Here is a 25268-nt window from a genome sequence, read left to right on the forward strand (position 1 = left end):
TTGAACAAAGATTTTTGGTAACTTTAAGATCAATGGACTAAATAAAAATTTCCAGAACTCTAATAAATTCATGGGTTCATAGAACTGCTAATAAAGATCAAGCATAATAAAAAATTACATAAAATTGATGTAAATGATGAAGAGAATGTCTTTATGACATTAGAAGACTTTTGTGAACAAAGGTGGAACCATTTGCTTTTTCTCCCTACTTGATTTCTCCAAAATTCAGAAACTATTCATATTATTTTTATTTCTATAAGTTCAATAAAAATCTACTCTCTTTATATGAGGATACAATTAGAAACATTAGTTATATTACCAAGGCTTTGACTGAGAATGTCATATTTAAGAATGTGCATAAAACATCTGGCTTTAAGAGTTCTCAGCCTTATCGTGAGTAAAACCTGTCACTTCCTAGCAGGCCCAAGAACCTTAAGACCCTAAGTGAAGCCTAAAGTCTACCTCTCTTTGACTTCCTAGCCTCAAGAGATTTTTAAATCTGAAATTCCTATGTGATCAATGTAGGAAAAAAAAATTTCTTAAAAAAAAAAACAATACACCTGTTGTTATCCACACGTACACTGGACTGTTTCATGAATTCTCCTAGTTTCCTCCAGGATTGGACTACAACACGCCAACTAAAAACAAAAGCTTCTGTTCGTAAAGCCTTATAAGCTGAAACTATTCAAATTTTAAGAAACAAGTCTCATGTCTGATATATGAGCCACACAACAATATCATGACCAGAGACATTCAAACATAAATCAGGAGGAGAAGCTGATGTTTTCTGTGAAAGCTGTAGACAGCTTTTTCCACGACATCAGAACCATATAAGACTTTTACCCCCACTTAATGCTACTTTTTTCACTTGAAAGGATAATGTTGTAATTGAAATTTCATAATCAATAGCTTCTGCTGGTAACTTAACAGAACCTAACCCAAGAAATCCTTTAGTATTCATTGGTTAAAAAAGAAAATATCTGTGCTATTGCTAGTACTACATGCTGTACCTAGATAAATCCCTCTGATAAAGTTGAGACCCATGTACACAAAATAAGAAAACAGGTCGCATGATTACATGGTCTCAACTAATTCCCTGTGGTCACTGATCTACTCGATTTGTTGTTCTTAAGCCCAGGTTCATGGCTCAAAACCATTATGCAAATTGGAATTGTCATATTACTATTAACTTTGTATCTGTCACCTGTTAAATTTCTGCAGAAGTACCACACCTAACAATAATGCTGGCCCAGCATTTTGAGTAACAAAAGACTATGGAACAGACAAAAATCAAACTTAATAATGGAATCCAGGTAGACACAGCCTGAGAGTCATTCCCTTCAAATGTCCCTTCTTGCCCAAATGTGGCTTAAAAGGGTTTTGACACGGACTCCTAGTCGCTAATCATTCTTCCCAACATGGGATGAGACTAGAAACCAGGATTGGTCTATGCTGGTACTATGGGATGTCAAAACCTAACTACAGGATGACTGATCAGAGAAAGATACTGATCAAAAGGGGAAAATGTGAAAGTTGTTAAAATAAAAATGGAGTCACTAATGTTAAGAAAACCCTGACAAAGAGAGCTGAGGAAGGTCATGAAGAGGTTCTCAGGCTTCTATGACTGGTTAACAAAAAAGACTATAAAAAACACAACTCTGCACAAAGGCCATCACAGCCTTATACAAAAAATATTTTTGCTGCAAGGACATCTGCCCAAGAAACTGTCTGTCCAATCTCAGACTGGTGTCACCCTTGTTACTGATCTTTGTAGTCAAGGATTAAGTATTTCAAAACAATTATGTAATCCTCATTTTTTCATTTAAAAACCTTTGTTTCCCTGAATAGTTTACTATGGCATGTGTATCCCCATTGCAATGTATTATTCTCAAATAAATGTCTTTTAGAGAGTCTCTCTGCTTATTATTTAGGTTGACATAACAGTGCTAGAGACTCTAGTGGCAATCCACTAGGTGTTTAATAGGTACTTGTTAAGTATACTAGCACACAGAATTGTGAAAGAGTCTTCAAAGAAATTCAAGTATTTTATGAAAACTACAAGATTCCAAATGGAATTAATTTAAAAATAATGCATCTGAATTTTAAGAACAAAAGTTGCTTTTAAAAATTCTATATAAGGACTAAGTATATAGTTTTAGGTTTTACATTTAAGTCTTTAATCCATCTTGATTTGATTTTTGTGTATCGTGTAAGGAAAGGATCCAGTTTCCATCTTCTGCACATGGCTAGCTGGTTATCTCAGCACCATTTATTGAATAGAGTCCTTTCCCACACGTAGCAAAATTTTCGAAATATAGAATAACTTTTAATGAGCCTTAAGAAAATGCTAGTGCTGTTTTAATCTAAACCATTAGCACAATGAGTCTACAGTTAGTATAAAAATGACTTGAATATATTTTTCTAATATAATTCTTTTTCCCAAATCAGTTAAGCTAGCATGCAAACCCTATGGAAGTAGTATGGGTTACTATATCCTACATATTATTCTATACCCTAGAAACCTAGCATATTCTAGCCCTTTAATTCTAAGTTATTTGAGAAAATTAAGTACAGCTTAGCAAAACTTGTTTATTCTAAGCTTTAACTCAGAACACCAATCAAGTAATTTTATCAGGATTGGCAAAGGACCATCTTTCTTTTCACCGTTGCCTGAGTTGTTTAAAAAATAAAAACAAAAACTTAGTACCTGGCACAGATGTAGAATCCTCTGCACACCAGTGACAACTGCTCCAGTGATCTGAGGTCCAAGTCACTAGACACCACCCATCGGAAGATGTACATCAGGACCTCCATTGGCAGCACTGCAAAAGAAAATCATCCTTCAGTGACTCTCCTGTATGTCATTCTATTGTCACAACGACATTCCCAGTACATTTATACCTTCCTAGAAATTTATAAATCACACCCTCTGTATTGCTCAGAACTAAAGCATGAATGTATTTAGCTACTCAATAATAATAATGAATGGTTCTTAACATCAAGATATAAGTATCTTTGTTTTTTCAGTATAGATCTGAAGCTACTTTTTATAAAGCACTTTTCCCTCATAAGATTGTTTTGCCAGACATATTAAAATAAATGTTTTAGAAAAATAATCTGTGTGTGTGTGATCCATATTGCATCTATTAACACTAAAGTTATTTTCATCTCCTTGAAAACTTTTAATTGTCCTCCTCTGAAAAAGCCCCGAACCAAACAATATTTAACATATTAAAAATACATTAATTTCTTTTTTTTTTTTTTGAGACGAGGTCTTGCTCTGTTGCCCAGGCTGGAGTGCAGTGATACAATCTCAGCTCACTGCAGCCTCTGCCTCCCGGGTTCAAGTAATTCTCATGCCTCAGCCTCCCAAGTAGCTGGGACTACAGTTATGCGCCACCACGCCCAGCTAATTTTTGTATTTTTAGTAGAGGTGGGGTTTCACCATGTTGGCCAGGCTTGTCTTGAACTCCTGGCCTCAAGTGATCCTCCCAATTCAGCCTCCCAAAATGCTGAGATTGCAGGCATGAGCCACCATGCCCGAACAAAAATACATTAATTTCTAAACATTCAGCCTGTCTCAGGACAATTGTCCAACATGGCTGAAATGCTTCATGATACCAGTATCCCTCCAGTTTTCTTAGGGCTACCTCAACAACTCAGACTTACCCTGCTAAATCTTTACTGAAAAAGGTATGACATCCTTAAACAACAGCACTACAAACTATTCTGCTTCAGATTATAAAGCAGCTTACTAGTGGGCGCAGTGCCTCACGCCTGTAATCCCAGCACTTTGGGAGGCCGAGGTGGGCAGATCATGAAGTCAGGAGTTCGAGACCAGCCTGGCCAACATGGTGAAACTCTGTCTTTACTAAAGATACAAAAATTTAGCTGGGTGTGGTGGCACACGCCTGTAATCCCAGCTACTTGGGAGGCTAAGGCAGGAGAATTGCTTGAACCCGGGAGGCGGAGGTTGCAGTGAGCTGAGATTGCACCATTGCACTCCAGCCTGGGTGACAGGGCGCATCTCCATCTCAAAAAACAAAACAAAGCAAAACACAAAACAGCTTAATAGTATATGCAAATGATAATTATAACTAGATCTTCCACCATATTCTGAACTAAAGCAGCAGTTATCTGGCAAATTATCTGACCTTATAAATTTGGAAATCTTTAAGGTTAAGATATTTCTCACTGAGTTATGAATAACAAGTATTCACACCTGATATGTGAGTCTGACTGCTCTCAAGCTCAGGCTGACACAGTTTGAGCACAGACTCCTGAAATGTGAGTTGCTGCTGGAAGTAGGACAAGAGATCTGCCATTTTGCTATCATCATCATTATCTTCAATGCTGAAAAAAGGGAGGTGAATAAATTAAGTGCCTCAGTCTACAAGCGTACAGTTTAGAAACTGATTTTTCATAGCATTTTCAAATTTGCTTTACAAAAAGTCACCTAAAGCTTATTCAACATGTGATACATTTTTAAATGTGATGAATTTATCCTGTCTTACAAAGGAATACCACACCAAGTTTTTCAAAGAAAAAAGCTTCAGTAATTATCATCCAGAAAGAATTAGAATTTTTGGATACAGGTGTTGAGATTTAACTAATTTTATTGTAAAGTAGAGATTTTATGAGTTAGTGCAAGCTTTCAAATGATTTCAAAAATCTTACCGTAGTATGTTCTTTAACCTTAATTTATTCTAACTGGATAAAAACCAAATCTACAGATGTCATCTGAGGTACTTACTTACCAAGGGTTTTCTAACAGATTTGCCTTATCAGCCTACCTTTAGAGAGGAAAATACCCACTTTGAAAACATCTTAGGGTTCACAAATCATCTACCAGTATACACAAATGTGTATAGAAAAATGTCTGGAATGTGTATAGAAAAATGTGTATAGAAAAATGTGCTAGAAAAATGTCTGAGCTTTCTATTTTTACTGAAGTGAACCTTAAAGATGATCAGACTTACAAAGAGGATTGGATGAAGGCGAAGTTAGAAAACCAGGAAGTTTCAAGTGACGTAGACTTAAAAAAACAAAAACAAAAACAAAACCAAACCAGGAAGGGCATTTTATAATACAACAAAATATAAGTGTGGTTGAGGCTAGATGGACTCAATGGCTATTCTACAAACATGTTACAGGAAAGAAAAAAACAGGCAAACTTTTAGGGCTTATCAGATCTTATTTAAAAAAAAAAGATGAATCCTTAAAGAACTCTCATAGCATCTGGGTTTGTATAAAAAATGGGAAAGAAAAGAAATGCCTCTTTAATATTTTAATACAATCTTTCTTAACAGCATCTGGCACATATTTATAAAACTGGCTAAGAGCTGAGTCTAAATGACTTTACCCAAATTTAAAGAAGGTTTAGAAAAAACTCAAGTGATTCATTTTAAGTATGGACTACCTCACACTGTTAACTCTAATTTGGTGAATATTATTAGCTGAAAATTTAAACAGGCTAATATTGACCTCGTTGGGATGTTTTTAATATGACTTATCCAAAGCTTAAATGTGAATACCATATGCAGTTAAAAAACATTGGCAATAAACATATGTTATCAATAAAGGTGACAATTATTTCATGACAGAGGGAATATATTAATATAATAACTAATATAATATTTCATTACCAAAACTTTTTTCTCTGTACTATTTTTAACCTGACATTCTCTCATGGGTACAGACTCCCTTCCCTTCTAATATCAGGAAATTGAGTTTTGGGAGATAGTGGAATTAAGCCAAAACAATTTTACAATTGTCTTGCAAAAGTATTGCCTTAAAAATAAGTTTTCTTGATCTTTATCCATATAAAACCAACGCTACTTCATGGCTTTGATGCAAGTGGCAACTATACAATTCAAACATGATTTCTTTTAGGAATATATTCTGCATCTGTGCTTTTAAATAAATGTTAGAGTTTTAATATTTTACTAAAAACATTAAGAGAATAATAACGTCTTTTATAGTTCAGCATTTTCCTAATAAAATTAGAAGCCTTTTTTAAAATGTAAAATTTCAAACATATACAAAAGGAAACTAGTGTAATAAAATCCCATGTACCCATCACTCAATTTTAACCATTATTAACATTTTGCCAAATTTAGCCTAATTACATTTTAAAACTTTCTACTTCAAATAGGTTTCAGAAAGTTGAAATGTGTCCGTTAATTTACTCCTTTCAGTAACTACTGCTTTTATTTTTTTAAACTTTTTTTCTATCTGTTTATTTTTGTATCTGTTTAAAAGGTGCATTTCTATGTGTTATCTTTCAATTTCCCTAATTAAAAAATTTCTACAACTTTATAAACAAAGATATACTAAAGAGTATGAGCTCAACAGAATTAGCACCATCTTAAGAGTCAACAGGACAAAGATGCTTAACTTTAACAAACTCTATGCATTACTATCTATCAAATTATATACGCACTAGCTGTTTCCAACGCCATCACCATCTGGAGACCGGGTATAAGTAATCTTGAACTCTATATCAGGTACAAGTTGCATAGCCCTACGATAAAACTTGATGGCTAAAAGAAGAAATAAAGCTAAATTAGCTGTGACCACACATTTTTGTCATTTCCTTTGATTACCCTTAACTGTGGTTTAATTTGGTAACTTTCTTTACAAGCGGCCAAATTCTGTTTTTCTACATGCAACAGTAGTTCAGTGACACAAAACTATTTCCAAACCTTACTGCTCAGAAAGAAACTTCTCCCTAAACTTAAGATGTCGTATTTTACTCATATATCAGCCCTTCCCATCTTTTTCCTCACCCTCTTACGTATCATGATTTTTAAATAGTTGTCTTTCTTTGGGCTCTGAAGATGCAATTGCTATAGCCAACAAAAATACTTCTTTTTTAAGACAAGGTCTCACTCTGTTGTCCAGGCTGGAGTGCAGTTGGCACGACCTTGGCTCACGGCAGACTCCACCTCCCAGGTTCAAGTGATTCTCCAACCTCAGTCTCCTGAGTAGCTGGGGCTACAGGCATGTCCCAGCCAGCACACTCAGCTAATTTTTAAATTTTTTGTAGAGACAACATCTTGCTATGTTGCCCAGGCTGGTCTTGAACTCCTGGGTTCAAGTGATCCTCCCGCCTCAGCCTGCCAAAGTGCTGAGATTAGAGGTGTCAGCTACCATGCCTGGCCAAAAACACTTCTAAACAAACTTTTCTAAGACACAGAGTTGAGGAAAATTAAATGCTTCCTACTGGGTGGAATGAAGAATAGTTTTTGTTTTTGTTTTTTAATTATCCTTTAAATTTAACTTCTTTTAGCCCAGATGCCTCTTATTTACCTAAGTAATCTTCAAAACTTATTTTTTACAAATTTTCTAGACAGGTAGTTTAGAGCTGTAATATTCAATAACTCTCCCCACAGAGATACACCAGTAGAACTTGGAGCTGTAGAGGCTGACTAGTTCTTTTTCCCTACAAAGAAGTTTATGATTCAATATATTCTGCCATGTTCTATTATTCTGGATGAATTACCATACACTAAGTGGAGATGAGAATTTCACAAACCAATGAAGGCTGCACAGGGACTTGATCAACTGGGCCCTTCTAAAAATCTAAAGAAAAGTATCACTAGAAGAAACTTGCATATAAATGCAGTAACTCTGAATGATGTTAGTTTTGGGGCATTTTCAAATGATTCAAGCACAAGGATTTTTCCTATGCATCAATTATTACCTTTACTATCACAAAATGAAAGCATAATTACAAACCTAATATGGTAAATAGTCCTATCACTTTATTTACACATTTCTATTGGGTTAATAAAAGACACAAAGCTGACACATATATTACCACATATTTCTGTTGGTAATATGTAAATTGGAACTTAGAAAGAAAAACATGTATTTTTTCCTCAATTTATCCTTTATATTCCCATCCTCTGAAGTAATTTTCACCTATAAAAAGAGCATATTTTAAAATGAACAATTTTTAAATACTTTATTAATGAAAAATAACTAAAGCTAAATGTAAAAAAAAGTTATTTTGCTCATCCTACCCACATGATGATATTTCCCAGCAATATTTTTTTACAAAAAGACAGGTTATATAGAAAAACAATTTCTACTTTTTATTTTTTAAAAAGTAATTTCAAATATAGGTGGCCCTCTGTATTCACGGGCTTCACATTCTCTGATTCAACCAACTGCAGATCAAAAATATTTAAAATAAATACAAATTTAAAAAACAATACAGTATAACAACTATTTACATAAGTAAGTTATATGTAAATATTACACCAGTCATAGAAGGGACTTGAGCATTTTGGTATCTACAAAGGGTCCTGGAACCAATTTCCAATGAGTACTGAAGGAAGAATGTATTAAGAAAAGTGATGTTCTATACCAAATATGTTATAGAAAAAAAAAATACGGTTAACAACAGAGTTGTTATTCAGAAATGTTATGACATGAACCTGGGCTCTGAATTTTTACCTTCATAGAGAGCTCCATTTTGTTCTTCTTCTACTGCTTTTAGGAAGAGTTCTCGAGCCTATAAAAATATAAAGTAAAAATTTTTGAATTTTTTGCATTAAAAATTAGTATGGATGGCAGGAGGAGGGCCTTTTTAATAAATTGTGCGAAATAACTGGACATTCATAGGCAAAATAATGAACCTTGACCTAAACCTCATACTTTACATAAAAATTAACTTGACTGGATCATGGACTTAAATGTAAAACCCATAACCTATTAGAAGAAAAGAAAACAAAATCTTGGAGACCTAGGACTAGGCAAAGAGTTCTTGACACCAAAAGCACCATTCATAAAAGGAAAAATTGATAAACTGGACCTTGTCAAAATTAAAAATTTTTGCTCTGTGAAATGCCCTGTTAAGAGGATGAAAATATTTACAAGCCACATATTCAATAAAAGACTTGCATCTAGAATACAAAAAGAACTTCCAAAACACAACATTAAAAATATTAGCAATCTGGCTGGGCGCGGTGGCTCACGCCTGTAATCCCAGCACTTTGGGAGGCTGAGGTCGGCGGATGACTTGAGGCCAGGAGTTCCAGACTGGCCTGGCCAACAAGATGAAACCACATCTGTACTAAAATTACAAAAATTAGCCGGTCGTGGTGGCACATGTCTATAGTCTCAGCTACTCTGGAGGCTGAGGCAGGAGAATCACTTGAACCTGGGAGGCGGAGCTTGCAGTGAGCTGAGGTCGTGCCACTGCACTCCAGCCTGGGTGACACAGTAACACTCCATCTCAAAAAAAAAAAAAAAAATTTTATATATATATATATATATATGTAATCCAATTAGAAAAGACATCAACAGATATTTCAGAGAGAGAATATATATTAATAGATGAAAAATAAGGACATGAAAAGATGTTCAACATCACAAGCCATTAGGGAAATGCAAATTAAAATGACAATGAGATACCACTACATACCTATCAGAACGGCTATTAATAAAATTAAAGGCCAGGTGCAGTGGCTCACTCCTGTAATCCCAGCACTTTGGGAGGCTGAAGCAGGTGGACTGCTTGAGGTCAGGAGTTCGAGACAAGCCTGACCAACATGGTGAAACCCCAGGCTCCCAAAGTGCTGGGATTACAGGCGTGAGCCACCGCGCCCAGCTAGATTGCTAATATTTTTAATATTGTGTTTTGGAAGTTCTTTTTGCATTCTAGATACAAAATACAAATTTGTAAAAATACAAAAATTAGCCCAGCGTTACTGGCAGGGCCTGTAATCCCAGCTACTTGGGAGGCTAAGGCACGAGAATCGCTTGAACCCGGGAGGCAGAGGTTGCAGTGAGCTGGAATCACACCACTGCACTCCAGCCTGGGCGACAAAGCGAGACTCTGTCTTAAATAAATAAATTAATTAATTAATTTAATTTAATTTAAAAGTAGCAACACTAAATGCTGATGCGGATGAACTGGATCACTTGTACATTGCTGGTGGGAACTTAATATAAGATACTCTAGAAAACACTTTGGCAGTTTCTTTTAAAATCAAACATGTACTTACTATAGAACTTAGCAATTGTACTCTTGGGGTTTCATCCCAGAGAAATGAAAATTATGTTCATGCAAAAACCTACACACGTATTTCCATAGCTCCATTCTTAATAGCCAAATATTGGAAACAACTCAAATGTCCTTCAACCAATAAATGGTTAAACTGGGGTACATCCATACCATGCAATACTATTCTGCAATAAAAAGGAACAAACTACTGATACATAATAACTTGGACTGATCTTGAGGGAATTACACTTAGTGAAAAAAGCCAATCTCAAAAGGTTACATACTGGATGATTCCACTTATACAACATTCTTGGAATATCAAAATTACAAAATGGAGAACAGACTAGTGGTTGCCAGTGGTTACGAATGGCTAGGGAAAGGGTGTATATAACTATAAAACAGTTCTGTATCTTGATTGTGGTGGCAGTTACGTGAAGCTACCTTGTAATAAAACTGCAAACAACTATTTACACACATACACACAGACAAGTGCTTGTAAATTCGGGAAATCCAAGTAAACTGTGGATTGTTCCAATGTCTATTTCCTCGTTTTTGATACTGTACTATAGTTACGCAAGTTGTTACCATCGGAGGAGGCTAAAGGGTACACAGGACCTCCCTATACCTGTGGACCTGTAATTATTTCAAAATAAAAATTAAGAGGAGATAGAAGATAAGTCATCATGGTAATGCCAATTATTTAATGACTAATTATAAACACAAACTTGGATCTGATGGTAAAAAGATGGCAGCCTCTATGGAAGAAGAGTAAGAAATGAAATGGTATGCTGTGCCTACTCTGTGTAAGTACCAGAAGAGATATGAATGTTAGACAGCATTCAAAATATTTTCAGTGTGAAAATATTTCAAAATTTTCCAGAATAAGGAAATGATTAATGCATTATTGTAAGCTGATCTATTCAAAATATAACAAAATACTGCATGAAATTAAGACCTCTGGAAAGACATTAACATGTGAGCAATCTTTTTGGTTCTATTAATAAATTCAGAAAATTCTGTTTTTTCTTTTTGGTTCTGTTAATAAATTCAGAGACATCAGTCTTTTAGAAACCACATGAATCCCAGAGGTCTATAAATTAACAAAAGACAGCTCAATGAAGATAGTGTACCTACAGAGAAAAAAGCCATGCAGGAGTAGTGGTACCATCCAAAGTACCTAGAAGAAATTGTGAGAAATATATCAACTAGTATACTAGTCAAAATTTTTATTTTACAAGATATGTGTTTATGTCCCAAAAGTCTGGTTATAATGACTACTTACTGTGTCAGTGAAAATTTCCATGTGCCAAAAAAAAAGAAAGGTAATTTGTTACAATATCTATAATACTTAACTTTTCTTCTTTTGCCTGTTCTTGTTTTCCTTTGGTATCTGCCGCTGTTTTCTGGATACAGCCTCTTGCTGCTCTGCAAGGTCGATTTTCTAAATTGCTAGAGCTTACACCTGGAGCAAGTTCAAACATCCACTGAGCTCGGAACATCTGGAGTTGTGCCTATGGGGAGAACAGCATTTTAGGACTCATCAAGGAAGGGTAGCTCAACTCTGGAACAATGTATCAATATGTCCAACATCTACTTCCACGTATATACTTATTACTCTAAGTCCAGAAAACACTGTCTTCTGAATTATTAAATATCCATTGAATACACGTTATCTTTTAAAATAATTTTCTGCTCAAAACTTAAAGAATCAAGAAAATTAGCATAAAATACATGTCAGTACACCAAAAGTCAAATTATATTGGAGAACCAAATTTTAATTAGAATTGAAATATAAGCCATCACTTACAGACTGAAGTTATAAGCTTCCAATAATTTTTTAATGACTATATCATCTAGTAGACATTAAGAATGCTGCCAAAAATTCTGTAGGTAAGCCCGAAATCTTTCTATTAACATTCTGTATTTCAAAAAGAAATTTTTTTTTTCAAATATTTGTTATTTCAAAAATTTAAAGGCCAGGCACAGAGGCTCATGCCTATAATCCCAGCACTTTGGGAGGCCGAGGCAGACGGATCACCTGAGGTCAGGAGTTCAAGAACAGCCTGGCCAACATGGCAAAACCCTGTCTCTACTAAAAATACAAAAAAATTAGCCGGGTGTGGTGGTGGGCACCTGTAATCCCAGCTACTCAGGAGGCTGAGGCATGAGAATTGCTTGAACTTGGGTGGCAGAGGTTGGCAGTGAGCAGAGATCGTGCGATTGCACTCCAGCCTGGGCGATGGGGCAAGACTCCATCTCAAAAAAAAAAAAAAAAAAATTAAAAGCACATAAAAAGTGAACCCTATAAGGTAGACTCTGGTGTGTTGCCCAGATTCCCTTTCAGAAATAAAGAACTTGTTACCCAAACTGCTGAGAGTTCTATCTGAAAACACTTGAGTTGTCAGCCCTTTTGGGTATTACCTCAGCAAAATCACACTGTCCTCTCAATCCCCACCCAATGACTGATCAATGGCTAATAAAGGCTTGGCTCTCTGCAACTCAGGTCATCTCTGAAAGGGTATTTCATCTTCAGAACTCCCTCGAGGATGGCTAAGCAGTCCATTAAGACTGCATTGCAGCTGGTCTTCTCCCTGCCCATTTGTTTCCCTCTCTCCCTTCCATAGGTGTTGATCCCAAGAGTACTCCTTAATAAACTTCCTGCACAGCAATCTTCACCTAGTCTGCTTCCTGGGGAACCCAAACTGGGTTACACGCTCTGCCCAAAGGCAGCCATTGCTAACAGGGATGCATATGTTATTCCTGGCTTCCTTATTTTTTTAAAAAAAGATGTATCTAGAATGTTTTAAATTTTCTCTATATTCTGTACACTTTATTGCTACACTTTTAACCTGTTACACATAGATTTCTGACCTGCAGAATCTTTAGTAGCATTCAATGTCTACTAGACGATCTGTTCCAAATAATTATTATTAACCTTACAAGTGCAGTGAGACACACTTAACTAGTTCCAGCAACTTTTTTTCTCTTTTAATGTATAAAGATTTACTTCATCCTTTTAAATGGCTGTAGTGTTTTCACTGTATGGATGCATCATTACTTAATAACGGGTAATGAATATTTAAGTTGTATGATGTTTTTCCAGATAAACAATTCTATACTAAACATCTTTATACTTGCATATTTACTTACTTTCCCCACTATTTCCTTAAAATTAATTTCCTGGAAGTAGAATTGCTGTATCAAGGGAATGCATGTTTTTCATTTTGATCCATATCACCAGTCTGCCCTTCAGAAAGCTGTAGCAATTTACATTTTCATGTACACTGCATGAGTGTTCTCACAGCCTAGACAGTGATGCACACTATTCACCAATCTGATTAAATTATTAATGAGGCTAATTATCTCTTCAAATATGTAATGGCCATTTGTATTATTTTGCCATTAACAGTCCATTCATATCTTTTTATCCTGTTTCTCCAAATATATGAGTGCTCTATGTAATGAGATGAACCCATATATGGTAAACAGTTTTCCCAGCTGGCTATTTCTCTTAACTTTATTTATGATGTCTTTTCTTATACACAGGTTTTAAACTTTTAGGTGGTCAAACCCATCAATCTTTTTAAGTTATGGATTCTGAGTCATGCGTAAGCCTTAGTTTGAATACCTTAAACCCATGTTAAACTACAAGCAGTCATTATTGATATTTCTTTTCACAAAGAAAGCCATAACATAGTTTAAGTATTCTATAAACCAGTATGAAAACAGTTAAATTCAATGCAAACAGTAATAACCTACAAACACCCATGATTATGATCAATTTTGCATATGTATGGGAACACTGGAATAAAAATCAAAGACACAATTGAAGACACATGCCTGCAGATCTGTTTCAGCAGGACTTTCATTTTCTTCATCATCATCTGCTCTGACAGTATCAGAATGACAATCTTCCTCAGCTTCTGCCTGAGGGGGGAAAAACCCAAATGTCAGGAATATACACACACCAGTTGCCCTCTGTAATCTACATTTCTCATTCAGCCACCTTCTATTTAGTACCATACTGTCAACACTTTGTGGAACCCACTTTGAGTAGCAAGGCTGTAGGGGGCACTTGAGACCTTACTATTAATTTCCAAAGGAAAATGAGTCTGAAAAGCATATTCTCTACTCCTACCCACAGTACTCACGTTATCGTGAATCCTAACATTTCCCCCCCGAACCACCAAATTTAACATCAGTTGTATCCATCCAAAAATCAATGTAATTACAGTTGTCCCTCAATATCCACAGGGGATTAGCTCCAGGAGCCCCCAGGACACCAAAATCCCTGGGTTTTCCGGTCCCTCATATGGCATATTTGCATATAACCTATGCACATCTTCTCATATACTTTAAGTCATCTCTAGGTTACTTATAATGTAAATAGTTCTTGTAGTATATTGTTTCCTAATTTGTATTATTTTTTATTGTTGTATTGCTTTTTTTCCCCCAAATATTTTTGATCCACAGTTGAATCCCAGGATGCAGAACCTGCAGGTACAGAGGGCCAACTGTGTTATATAAAGTAACAATTCAAGTCTATTACTATTCATAAACGATTTGATTAATCTAATTAGGTAAATGAAGCCAAATTCTTCATTAATATACATAACTACTGACAATCTATAATAAAAATTATTTTCTCTTTTTCTGGCCAGGTGCGGTGGCTCACACCTGTAATTCCCACACTTTGGGAGGCTGAGGCAGGAGCATCACTTGAGGTCAGGAGTTCAAGACCAGCCTAGCCAACATAGTGAAACCCCATCTCTACTAAAAATACAAAAAATCAGCCGGGCATGGTGGTGCAAGCCTGTGGTCCCAGCTAATCGGGAGGCTGAGGTGGGAGGGTTGCTTGAGCCTGAGAGATGGAGGTTGCAGTGAGCCGAGACTGCGCCACTGCACTCCAGCCTGGATGACAGAGACCCCATCACAAAAAAAAAAAAAAAAAGGAAAAAAGAAAAGAAAAATATTATTCACCTTTTCTTCTTAGAAAAAAATGAAATAAAATTGGAACATCTTTGGTATTTGTTTAGTTCTACAAGACTTTAAAACTTTTTATGAGAAAAACATTTAAAGAGAATTAATCCCTAAGTACTCATGACCCAACTTCAATAATTATCAGTGTAATTCCTTAGATCAAATACCAAGTCACAGTATTCATATTTCTCAAGATGTCATATGTAAAATATATTTCACAGTTTGTGAAATCAAGATTCAAATAAAGTCTACATTGTAATTGCTTCATATGTCTCAAGTCTTTTGTAATCCTCACTCTTTTTTCTTGTAATTTATTTGGGATGAAACTGGGTCGTTTTTCTGTAGAAGCTAGATTTTGCTGAGGTGTCAATAAATATGTTCCTTTGATCTCTTACTCTTATTTCCTGTAAATTTTTTTGTGGCAGGATCTTGAAAGGCTAGATTAGATTCTGCTATTTTTTTTTCTTTTGCAAGACTGCCTCATAGGTCATGTTGTATTTTCCATCAGGAGGAGAAATGTTCTGGAATGCAGTTGACAAGGTGCTGTGACAGATGTTCCAAACATAATTGAGTCTAAGGCAAAAAGCCCAAATAATTTTAGTGTCCATAAACTTCTACAAGTCCCAAAACAGAAAATACTCTAATGTTTCATGTTAATGAAATACAACATTGCTTCTTTATAGCTATCTTCTTCACAGTAAGTTTAATGATACCAATCAGATATAACTTGATACTTGAATTTTTTTTGATACTGTAGAATAAACAAATCCACTAGGCTCTAGGTTAAAATGTATTGTTAGGTGGCTAAAAATAACAACTTTGTTTCAGAAAATAGTAACATTTAGTTGTCCTATGGAGTTCAGCAAATAGTTTTTGCTTTCTTGCCACAGAGTCTCCTTATGCAGCCCAGGATGGCTTCAAACTCCTGAGCTCCAAAGATCCTTCTGCTCCACCTCTTGAGTAGCTGAGACTACAGGCTTGTTCAGCCATACCTGGCTGTAGCAGATAGTTTTTGCTTCATGGATCACTTAAGAGAATACAGTCCAGGCAGGGTGTGGTGGCTCATGCCTGTAATCCCAACACTTTGGAAGGCTGAGGTGGAAGGACTGCTTGAGCCCAGGAGTTTGAGACAAGCCTGGGCAACATGGCAAGACCCTGTCTCTACAAAAAATACAAAAATTACCAGGGCATGGTGGTACATGCCAGTAGCCCCAGCTACTCGGGAGGCTGATGTGAGAGGATCGTTCGAGCCTGGGAGATGAAGGTTGCAGTGAGCTGAGATTGCATGACTGCTCTCCAACCCAGGAGACAGAGCGGGACCCTGTCTCAAAAAAAAACAAACAAACAAACAAACAAAAAAACCCATATATATATATATATTCCATATATATATTCCATATATTCCATATATATATTCCATAAGATGATGTCACTTCTTTTATACAGCTAGCATGTTGTTAAATGTGTTCGATGCAAACATGACTTCTGTGTATTTTATATGTACTAGGAAAGCTTCTTAGTCAAAGACTTTTAATAGTAAATGCTTTTGTAAAGAAACCCCTTCTATTTTATCTGTCTATAAATCCAATTTTTATATATTGGATAGACTTCAGTGGAATAAAGCTAGACTGGAATTACTGTGTGTGACTTGGGGCTTAATAAAGGTTTCAATCAGATGACTTTAATTTTATCCTTTTATTCTCAATAAATGTTTGCTAAATTAAACTAAATCCTACCTTCCAGTGAAAATGGCATGTTGCCTCAGTTCAGTCTGTTAGCTAATAGACTTATTAGCAAATGAAACTTGCTCAACACCTACTGTAAAGAAATGTGGCAATCAGGGAAACGGCCTTAAAGGTTAGCTAGATAATATTAAAATCCATTTAATTCTACTGGTTCCAAAGACGGTAAGTTTTACAATTGCAAATTTTAGTCATATGTCAGTTCAGGGCGCGGGGTGGGGGGTAATGTTTATATTAACACACATCTTTAACACAGCTATCAGATATACTTGCACTATATTACAGAACATAAATTAGCCTTGCCTCCTATCTTATCTCTGGCAAGCAGACTCAAAGCAGAGCTGCCTTTCAGAGTTGAACCAGTTAGTATATGGTAAAATGCTGGGCACACTGTAAAGCACACATCTGTGAAGAAATAAATGAGATCAAGAACTCAGATGAATTTCTAGAAAAATGGAAAATTTAAGGATTAATGTATTGTCAAATACATTATTTTTTAGTTTAAGTTGGGAGCTTTTCCTACTAAGAACACCATTAGCAGGAAAATATGTAATGAAAGACTGAGCGTATAAATCCCACTGAGAATTGTATCTCTCTCTCTTCTCAAGAGTCTGCTTTATTATTGTAAACTCTAAGTACAGGTAATGGGAAGGGACCTGAGTTCTGTGGGGTATCCTTTGTTATTTAGTTTTCTAACTCTTGCCTAGCAGTCATTCTAAACTGACTTCAAGAGCTTCCCCTGCTCTGTCCAGTTGGCTTGCATATGCTGCTTGTTCTATCTGGAATGCCTTCTTCCTCACTTAGCTATTTCTATTCATCCTTCAAAATTCAGCTCAGGGTTCATCTCAGTCAGAAGCATTTTTCTACTTTTCTAATTGCCTCTTTTGTGTTCCCATAACACTTGTGCTTACTTTTATCACAACATTTGTACTGAGGTTGGCTGTTTCATTTACTAGATTTAAGGCATCCAGGACAGGAACACATCTCAGTTACCTCTGTAACCATAAGGTCAAACACATTGCTTGATTTGTAGTAAAGGCCTGTCTAGGCCTCATCTGTCATGTCTATGGGACATCTATAAAGAGATATGGTGATCTACTGAGGTCCCTTTTCATGTGACATTCTGTGATTAAAAGTTTATCATAAATCACCTTGCAGGTTTGGTTATATTGAAGGTCTAGTATTGTACCAGAGTCTCACACTATGCCAGGCTGATAATAGGTACTCAAAAATATTGGTTGAATCGACAAATAAAATGCCATGCGGACAATGTGTATCTGAAGGATGAGGAAAGGAAATGGGAGAAGTGTAATATAGACAGCATCTTTCCTCTCCCCTGTGTTATAGTGGAGCTCTAAACCATTCTTACTTTGATTTTGACAGTATGATCACAAAAACAAACTATTATGTCTGGGATCGGCTGAGTTGACATTTGGTCAATTCAACTACTACTTGAAAAAAGTAGGGCCTCAGTTGCCACCTCGAGGTTTTCCTTTTATTTTTCATAATCGAGTTTGACCTAAATATCACCTTCACTTGAATAGCTCATGTGTATGAGTAGCCCATGTCTTCATCATGTTACTCCCGTTTCACAGGTGGGATTAATAAATTATAAAGGCTAAGTGCTTAATCCCGTTCAGAGAACTACTGAAAGTTTAGGGGCAGGGGCAATTGCCTTTTCTATCCTCCAGATTAATTTAATAAAAATAAATTCGGCCATTCATTTATGCAATAAATATTTGAGTCTACTATAAATTAATTCGTTTGGAATTATTGCATCCCTGATTCTTTAAGCCCCAGCCAGAGATTAGTTTCTCAGATGAACAATTTATTCTAAACCAAAGAAAGGCGCAGGGCAGAGACTACGTATTCCAATATGGAACAGTCTCATGGCATCTGCGCTGTCAAACTCTGTAACTTAGCTCAGTCTCTCCATTTGGACCGCACCGACGCCGCGGAGACGAACCCTCCAACCCCACTCCGCCAGGACCGCCTGCCAACATCCTACCCAGGGAATGACGCCTCGCGGGGCAGATGCGTCCTACACCCAGGGCTCCTCAAGGTGTCGGCAGGGCCTGTCGGTGGGCCTAGCTTTTCGGCAGAAGGGCAATCAACAAGTGTCTCCTCTTGTCAGAGCTCCCTCCCGAATTCAGGCGCTGTGACAGCTTACCTCAATCTATGCTCAATGCTTCTGATAAAATCACTCGAGAGGACCGAGACTGGTTCAATATACTCAGTGAGCCGAGAAGGGACATTTTCCCCGGCTGTCCTGCAAACCCTCCTCCTCACATCGAGCTCGGCGGGGGTTGGGGAGGCTCAGCAGGAAGGAATCCTGGGGAGAAGCCAGGGTTGGCACCCCCCGCACCCCGACGCACTCCTTCTCAGGCCAGGGCCCTCTAACGGGTGGCAGCCGTGAAGCTCCCACTCCTCCCAGAGTCCCCGCCAACCCCCAGCCCTAGGCCCGGCCCCTCCTGCACACCACGCTCCCGCCCCGCGGCGTCCACCCTCGAGCCCCCTGGCCAGGTTACCATGCTGGCGGGGCGGCCTGCTGCGCTCGAGGGGCTCTCCGTGCCCCCTCTGCACCGCCCCCCGAAGGAGGGGTGCTGGGTGTCCGGGTGTCTACTCCTGCCTGTCTCTGCAGCGGAGCTTAGCAGAGTTCTCGGTCGGAGAAGCGCACCAGGCAGCGGCAATAATTGCGGGCCCGGCGTACGGCAGCCATCTTCGCGGGGCAGGGGGCCAGATCAGGGCGCGCTGGGGTGGCGGCGGCTGCCAGGGACTCGGAGAGTGGAGGGACGCCCGTTGCCAGCCGAGGCGGGGGATTGTGCGAGCACCGGAGCCTCAGCGCTACTGGAGACCCCGGACGCCGCCGCGGAGCTGCCCGCTCAGCTGCGGAAACCTGCGCCGACGCGCCGAGCATGCGCAGTGCCGGTGCTGCCCCTGTGCGCGGCCCGGCCACCCAGCCCCGCGAGCTGCCTAGTGGAGGGCTAAGGGTCGCAGACTTACTGTGTGCGCGCGCCTGACGCGCGGGTGAGGCTGCCCGGGTGCCGAACCTCAAGCCCAACGCGCGTGTTGGGCTGAGTGAACACTTAAGCGAACTTGAACAAGCATTACCTCAAAAATGTTTACAACCCAAATTTAGGGGTGGGCCCTTAAAGCAAGCCGCCCTGAGAAGCATCGAACTGGACGCTTGGGACAGTCGCTACAAAGTCCTCGGAGCCTCTGGCTAGAGTCCCACGCCAGGAATGCGGGAAAACAGTGAAATTTCTCAACAGTCACAGTTGTTATAACGACTAAAGTGTTTGAGAGTACAGAGAGACTGGAGATTGAGGAAAAGACGCGCTTTGGTACCCAGCAGGAGGAAAGAGCCAACCCAAGGCAAGTCTCACTACAGATCCCATAATGCAGTGAGAAAAGGGCTTGCGATTCCATGGCCCTGAAACCCAAGTGCCCTGGAGACGGCGCCCGCGAGGCACTCTGGGATTTGTAGTTGGCCGCTCAGGTTTGAGCACCGGAACTTACACTTGGTCCTCGGCCCCACCTCTTAAAGCCCAAACTACCTGATTTCTTCTCAAGTGAACGTACTTGTTTATAAGGTGATACTTTTCTTTTACACAATTTAAACCTTTTTACTACGGGTTTGCCTGTTCTGTGAGAACTGATAGGCTTCATAGCCTATAACCTTAATTTGGCAAACATTTACTGAGTTTTTAAAGTTTCTACTGGTGCCAGGAACTAATAGGCTTCCAAACATTCAACGAGTTTACAGAGTTTAAATTTCTAATCCATTCTATTCTGGAGAGATTAAAAATGCAGTACATCGGCTGGGCACGGTGGCCCACGCCTGTAATCCCAACACTTTGGGAGGCCGATGCAGGTGGCTCACGAGGTCAAGAGTTCGAGACCAGCCTTACCAACATGGTGAAACCCCGTCTCTACTAAAAATACAAAAATTAGCCGGGCGTGGTGGCGAGCTCCTGTAATCCCAGTTACTCAAGAGGCTGAGGCAGGAGAATCGCTTGAAACCGGGAGGCGGAGGTTGTAGTGTTCGCGCCACTGCACTACAGCGTGGGCGACAGAGTGAGACTCTTTATCAAAAAAAAAAAAAAAAAATTGTATTACATCTTTGGCACAGAAATGGAGGTGAAAGTGCTGGGGGGGGGGGGAGAGAGAGAGTGAAGGGGAGAGAGAACGAGCTACAATAAGGAAGTCCAAATGCCATGTTTTGTTTTGTTTGAGCCAGAGTCTCGCTGTCGCCCAGGCTGGATTGCAGTGGCGCCATCTCGGCTAACTGTAACCTCCGCCTCCCGGGTTCAAGGAATTCTCCTGCCTCAGCCTCCTGAGTAAGTGGGATTACAGCGCGCGCCACCAAGTCCAGCTAATTCTTGTATTTTTAGTAGAGACGGGGTTTCACCATGTTGGTGAGGCTGGTCTCGAACTCCTGACCTCGTGATCCACCTGCCTCGGCCTCCCAAAGTGCTGGGATTACGGGCGTGAGCCACTGTGCCCGGCCTGCCATGTTTTAATATTGGAATCCACCCTTCGGATGCGTGTGTTTTTATTTGCACCCTAAGTCAGCTACCTATAAAAGATGCCTTAGTGTTTAAAAGAGGCCAAAAATTTAAGTTTTTTGTTTTAAAGGAGACTCTAGGGCTTAAATCTTTTTAAGGATAAATTTCCTCCCAATTAACTCCTTAAAATTGAATTTTGAAATTTAAATTGGGAGGAAACGTTAAATCTAAGATTTATAATAGAATAAAATGATAAATGTGACTCTTTTACATGCTGAGAATGAAGTATTGAAATAGTTTCGGAACAAATCTGTTTCATTTAAAATGTTGAGTGCTAGTTTAAAATAGCCTGGTCAGTTACACAGATGGTTTCTTTTATTCTAGCAAGTAATTAAAGCTTAATAAAATAATATTTGTAAAGCTAAATTGAGCATTAAGATACTATTATGCTTCATAGCTACTAATTTTCTATTTTCAGTCAGTTCCACAGTATCCACTAGACCTCATTACAAGGTTATATTCTCATATTATATTTACAGGATTATAATTTCCTGAGGCCAAAACTACTGATCTAGGCTACTTACTAGCCTAGCGGACTCTTGCTAAAAGGTAGACCAAGACAGTACCTCTGTTTGCCAGGTAGACCTGCTTGGACAATTTGACTAAAACTGATCATTTTACTTTAGAAATTGCTTTTCATGGGAGTAGTATATGACTTGTTAGATTCCTTGTCGTGTCTCTGCCTTTTCACTGATAATGATTTTCAGTTTTCATTTGCCATATGGGCTGGCTGTTAAATAGGTAAACACAAAGGTAGATATCAATGTTATACATATGTCAAGTGGCCAGATGACCTTTTTCCATTTGAGAGAGGAAATCTAAAGAAGCTTGACTATCTTATATCTTGCATGTTTCTTCCACAAGATCAAGAGGAGAGAGGGATTCAGGCCTTGGTATAGATTTTTTCAGTAAAAAACAATCATCAGTCTGTAGAATTCAAAAATAAAAATAGTGAGAAAAAAAACTGATATGATCAGCTGGGAATTGTAAACTCAGAGAACAGTTCACAAAGTGTTAAAGGGTTACTGCTTTATTAATTAAATTTGTGTTGCTTACAGCAGTGTGACCCAGCAACATTAGCACCAGAAACTCTGAGAGTGCAGCCCAGGAATTTGTTTTAACAAGTCCTCCAGGTGGTTCTGATGCTTCCCGCTAATGTTTAAGAACTGTTGGCTTAGAACAATTATGTAAATTTAAAATCAGGGACCTGGAAGCAACTTCTTTATTCAAACCGCTCTAGCCTCATAAGGATGATTTTAGGTAATATCTACAATATCACTTATGACATAAATGAATGTGTTACAATATTCCATGTTAGTGTTAGATTCCCTATAACTAGTTACAGAGGACGATTGTTGTGTAGAGGATATCTGACTAGAGTCAGTTTCCCACCTGGATAAGAGTCCAGTCTTTACAACTACTGCTAACAACATAAAAACTCTTAAGAGTTCGAAGGAATGCTAACAGGCAATCAGTTGCGTTTTCATTTTATTTTTCTGTAAAGGTAACATGAAATTTGCTGTTTAACCACTTTGAATACAATTCAGTGGCATTGATTACTTTCACAATGTCGTGCCACCTCAGCTACGTTTTTTCAAATCAGAAAAATGTTTTCACAACGATTATCTTTAATTTAATGTGCTCAGAACGTCCATCGACAGCCTCCATTTCTAAGTCTTGATGGTTGATCGAGCGGATCTGCAACAAGGCGTTCGTTCGGAGTCGGAGATCGCCTTGTGGTCAGCGGGCGTTAGGGGTCCCTGGGCGCTGTGCTGCCTTCGGCCCAGAGCTGCGCCTCGCGGCTCGGCTGCGCGAGCAGGGGCGAACAGGACGCAGTGCAGGGACGCGCAGGGCCAGCGAGGGGAGCTGCAGGGTAACTTTTCCCAGGGAAAGCGGTCGGTCGTCCCCAGTAGAAGCCACCCAGCCTTTTGTTTGTTTTCCTGCCGGAGGCTGGAAAACGGCCGGGTTCCTGCTGCACTACCATGCGCCGTGCGGCCCGTGCGACTCGCCGGACCTCGCGGGCATCCCTGCACGGAGCCCTCGGCCGGTCCTAGCAGGGATTGTCCCCATTTCCAGCTCCGGAGCGGGCGGCTGCGCCTCGCTCGTCGAGGAGCTGCGCTCACCGCAGGGGCGGGCCCCCGCCTGCGTTCGCGGCGCCAGTAAGTGGGGCTCCGGGATTTAGGGGCTTCTGCCGGGCGACCTGTCACTTTAGTAGCTGCTGGGCTGGGGAGGCGGGGAGACCCCTGGCCGTGGCCCCGCGACGGATCGGAGGCGCAGGAAGAGGCTAATGGGTTATAGTTTCTTTCCGCGATCATGTGGGTCTCTCCTTCCTGGTATGAAAACTCGGAGCCTGGAGGATTTTGATGGGTGTTTATCTTTTAGTCTTAAGGAGAGGGAAGACCCGAGCCAATTTGAAGCCTCGTTGCGGGGCACGTTGAGGACTTGCTCTCGGAATTTCCCTGACTAGGCCCTTGGCTGTCCCACAAGGGGTCTGAGCAAAAATCCTCGAGTACTTATTTGCAACCATTTTTTACTGGATGTCTTTCTGTTCTGATTTCTTTCTTACTAATCTGAGTAGCTGTTATGAGAAGGATATTGAAGGATTTTCCAGCACAACTGATTCTTTCGTAATGTTAACCTTTTAAAGTTTGACTTTGACACTAACGTTAAGGACTTATATGTAATGTAGCTAATGCATCATTCTGCAGAGAAGAGTATTCCTTTTCACTTACAACTAAATAAGACCTGCTTTTGCTGGAGCTGTGCTAGGCTGAGGGAATTCCACACTGAATTTTACAAGCGGGATGGATTTCTCTAAGGTATTGGCGCTTGTGGGTTTGTTTTTTTTTTTTGGCCGGGAGAACTCTTTGTAGTAACAGAAGTTTGATAGTTACAGTTTTCCTTTCTCACATTTCCCAGTGAGTGGGGTTTCAGGGTGTGCTTCAATAGTGAATGGCACCATTGCCGAATATAAAGTTTAAATGAGCTTTAAATTTCTGTAGTCAACATATAAATTATTAAGAAGAATTTGTGTCTCAATCATATGCTGAACTGTGCTGGGAGTTAATATATGCATAAATATGCACATTTAAAATCGTTTCTGAACAATGCGCTACAATTTGGTAAAGACTCTTTAAGGCTTTCCTATCTACTTGAGGACCAGGACTTGTAAAACACTAGGAAGTAGGTGTAGAAAGGAAGGCAGTACTGGGATCCTTTATTTAAAATGACGTCCGGTACCATTCCCCATTCTCCAAGTGACCCTGCCCACTTTTTATTTCTCCCTTTCCACTTTGCCTTATCCCCCTTTCCAACGCCAAAACTGGTGGCCAGGCAGCAGGGAGGACCGCCACATTTCCTAATGAAACCAATCTAGGTTCAGATGGTGGAGGGGTGTGCTGGAGGGTTGATGGAGCCTGTCTGATTAGGTAGACCCCTGCTGTCCTTGCCAAGGGAACTCAGCATTTAATCACAAAGAAAAGGTCTTTTCACTGAAGTTTCTTCTCCACAGACTAAGCGTAAATGAACTACTAGGATATCAAACAAGCCATTTAGCAGTTTTATTTATTGACTGTTCAACATCATCAGAGCCCTTTTTATACTTTATTGTTTGTTACTCTCATTGCTTTTTGAGGTTCCTAGTACAGTGGAAATTATGTTAATCTTGAAACATTGGAATTATCTTTAACCATCTTTTCCTTCCTTTCCTTCATCCTCTGTATCAATGAGTCATCAAGACCTTTGAAATATGTTTTATATAGATCCCTCCTTCTATATTCTAATCTAGTCCTCACTCTTCCTCTCCTGCAGTACTGCAACAGCCTCCCAAGCCTGACTCTTAGTAAGTTCTCATTAAATGTTTGCTGAATGAATGAATGAGAAGTGTCCCTCTGGTCTTTTCAGTGTTCTGTTGCCTGTCTAATCTTTAAAATGATCACTTCATCATATCTATCTGGACGTGCA

General features: G+C 39.0%; 2 protein-coding genes across 2 annotated transcripts in view; one reads left to right on the top strand and one right to left on the bottom strand.

The window, feature by feature from the left end:
- Window positions 1–19664, bottom strand: part of FBXO9 (F-box protein 9) — a 33515-nt gene extending 13851 nt beyond the window's left edge. The window contains exons 1-7 of the mRNA XM_030803109.1: window positions 19266–19664; window positions 13856–13942; window positions 11368–11526; window positions 8464–8521; window positions 6443–6542; window positions 4223–4353; window positions 2708–2822 (exon numbers count right to left, since the gene is read on the bottom strand). Of these exons, the coding sequence (XP_030658969.1) occupies window positions 2708–2822; window positions 4223–4353; window positions 6443–6542; window positions 8464–8521; window positions 11368–11526; window positions 13856–13942; window positions 19266–19268 (653 nt within the window). The 5' untranslated portion in view covers window positions 19269–19664. The remainder of the gene's footprint in view (window positions 1–2707; window positions 2823–4222; window positions 4354–6442; window positions 6543–8463; window positions 8522–11367; window positions 11527–13855; window positions 13943–19265) is intronic.
- A 3559-nt stretch (window positions 19665–23223) lies between these two features.
- Window positions 23224–25268, top strand: part of ICK (intestinal cell kinase) — a 61604-nt gene continuing 59559 nt past the window's right edge. The window contains exon 1 of the mRNA XM_003254145.3: window positions 23224–23464. The gene's annotated coding sequence lies outside the window, so the exon portion shown is untranslated. The remainder of the gene's footprint in view (window positions 23465–25268) is intronic.

This window comes from Nomascus leucogenys, chromosome 22a, assembly GCF_006542625.1.
Source record: "Nomascus leucogenys isolate Asia chromosome 22a, Asia_NLE_v1, whole genome shotgun sequence".
Lineage (NCBI taxonomy): Eukaryota > Metazoa > Chordata > Mammalia > Primates > Hylobatidae > Nomascus > Nomascus leucogenys.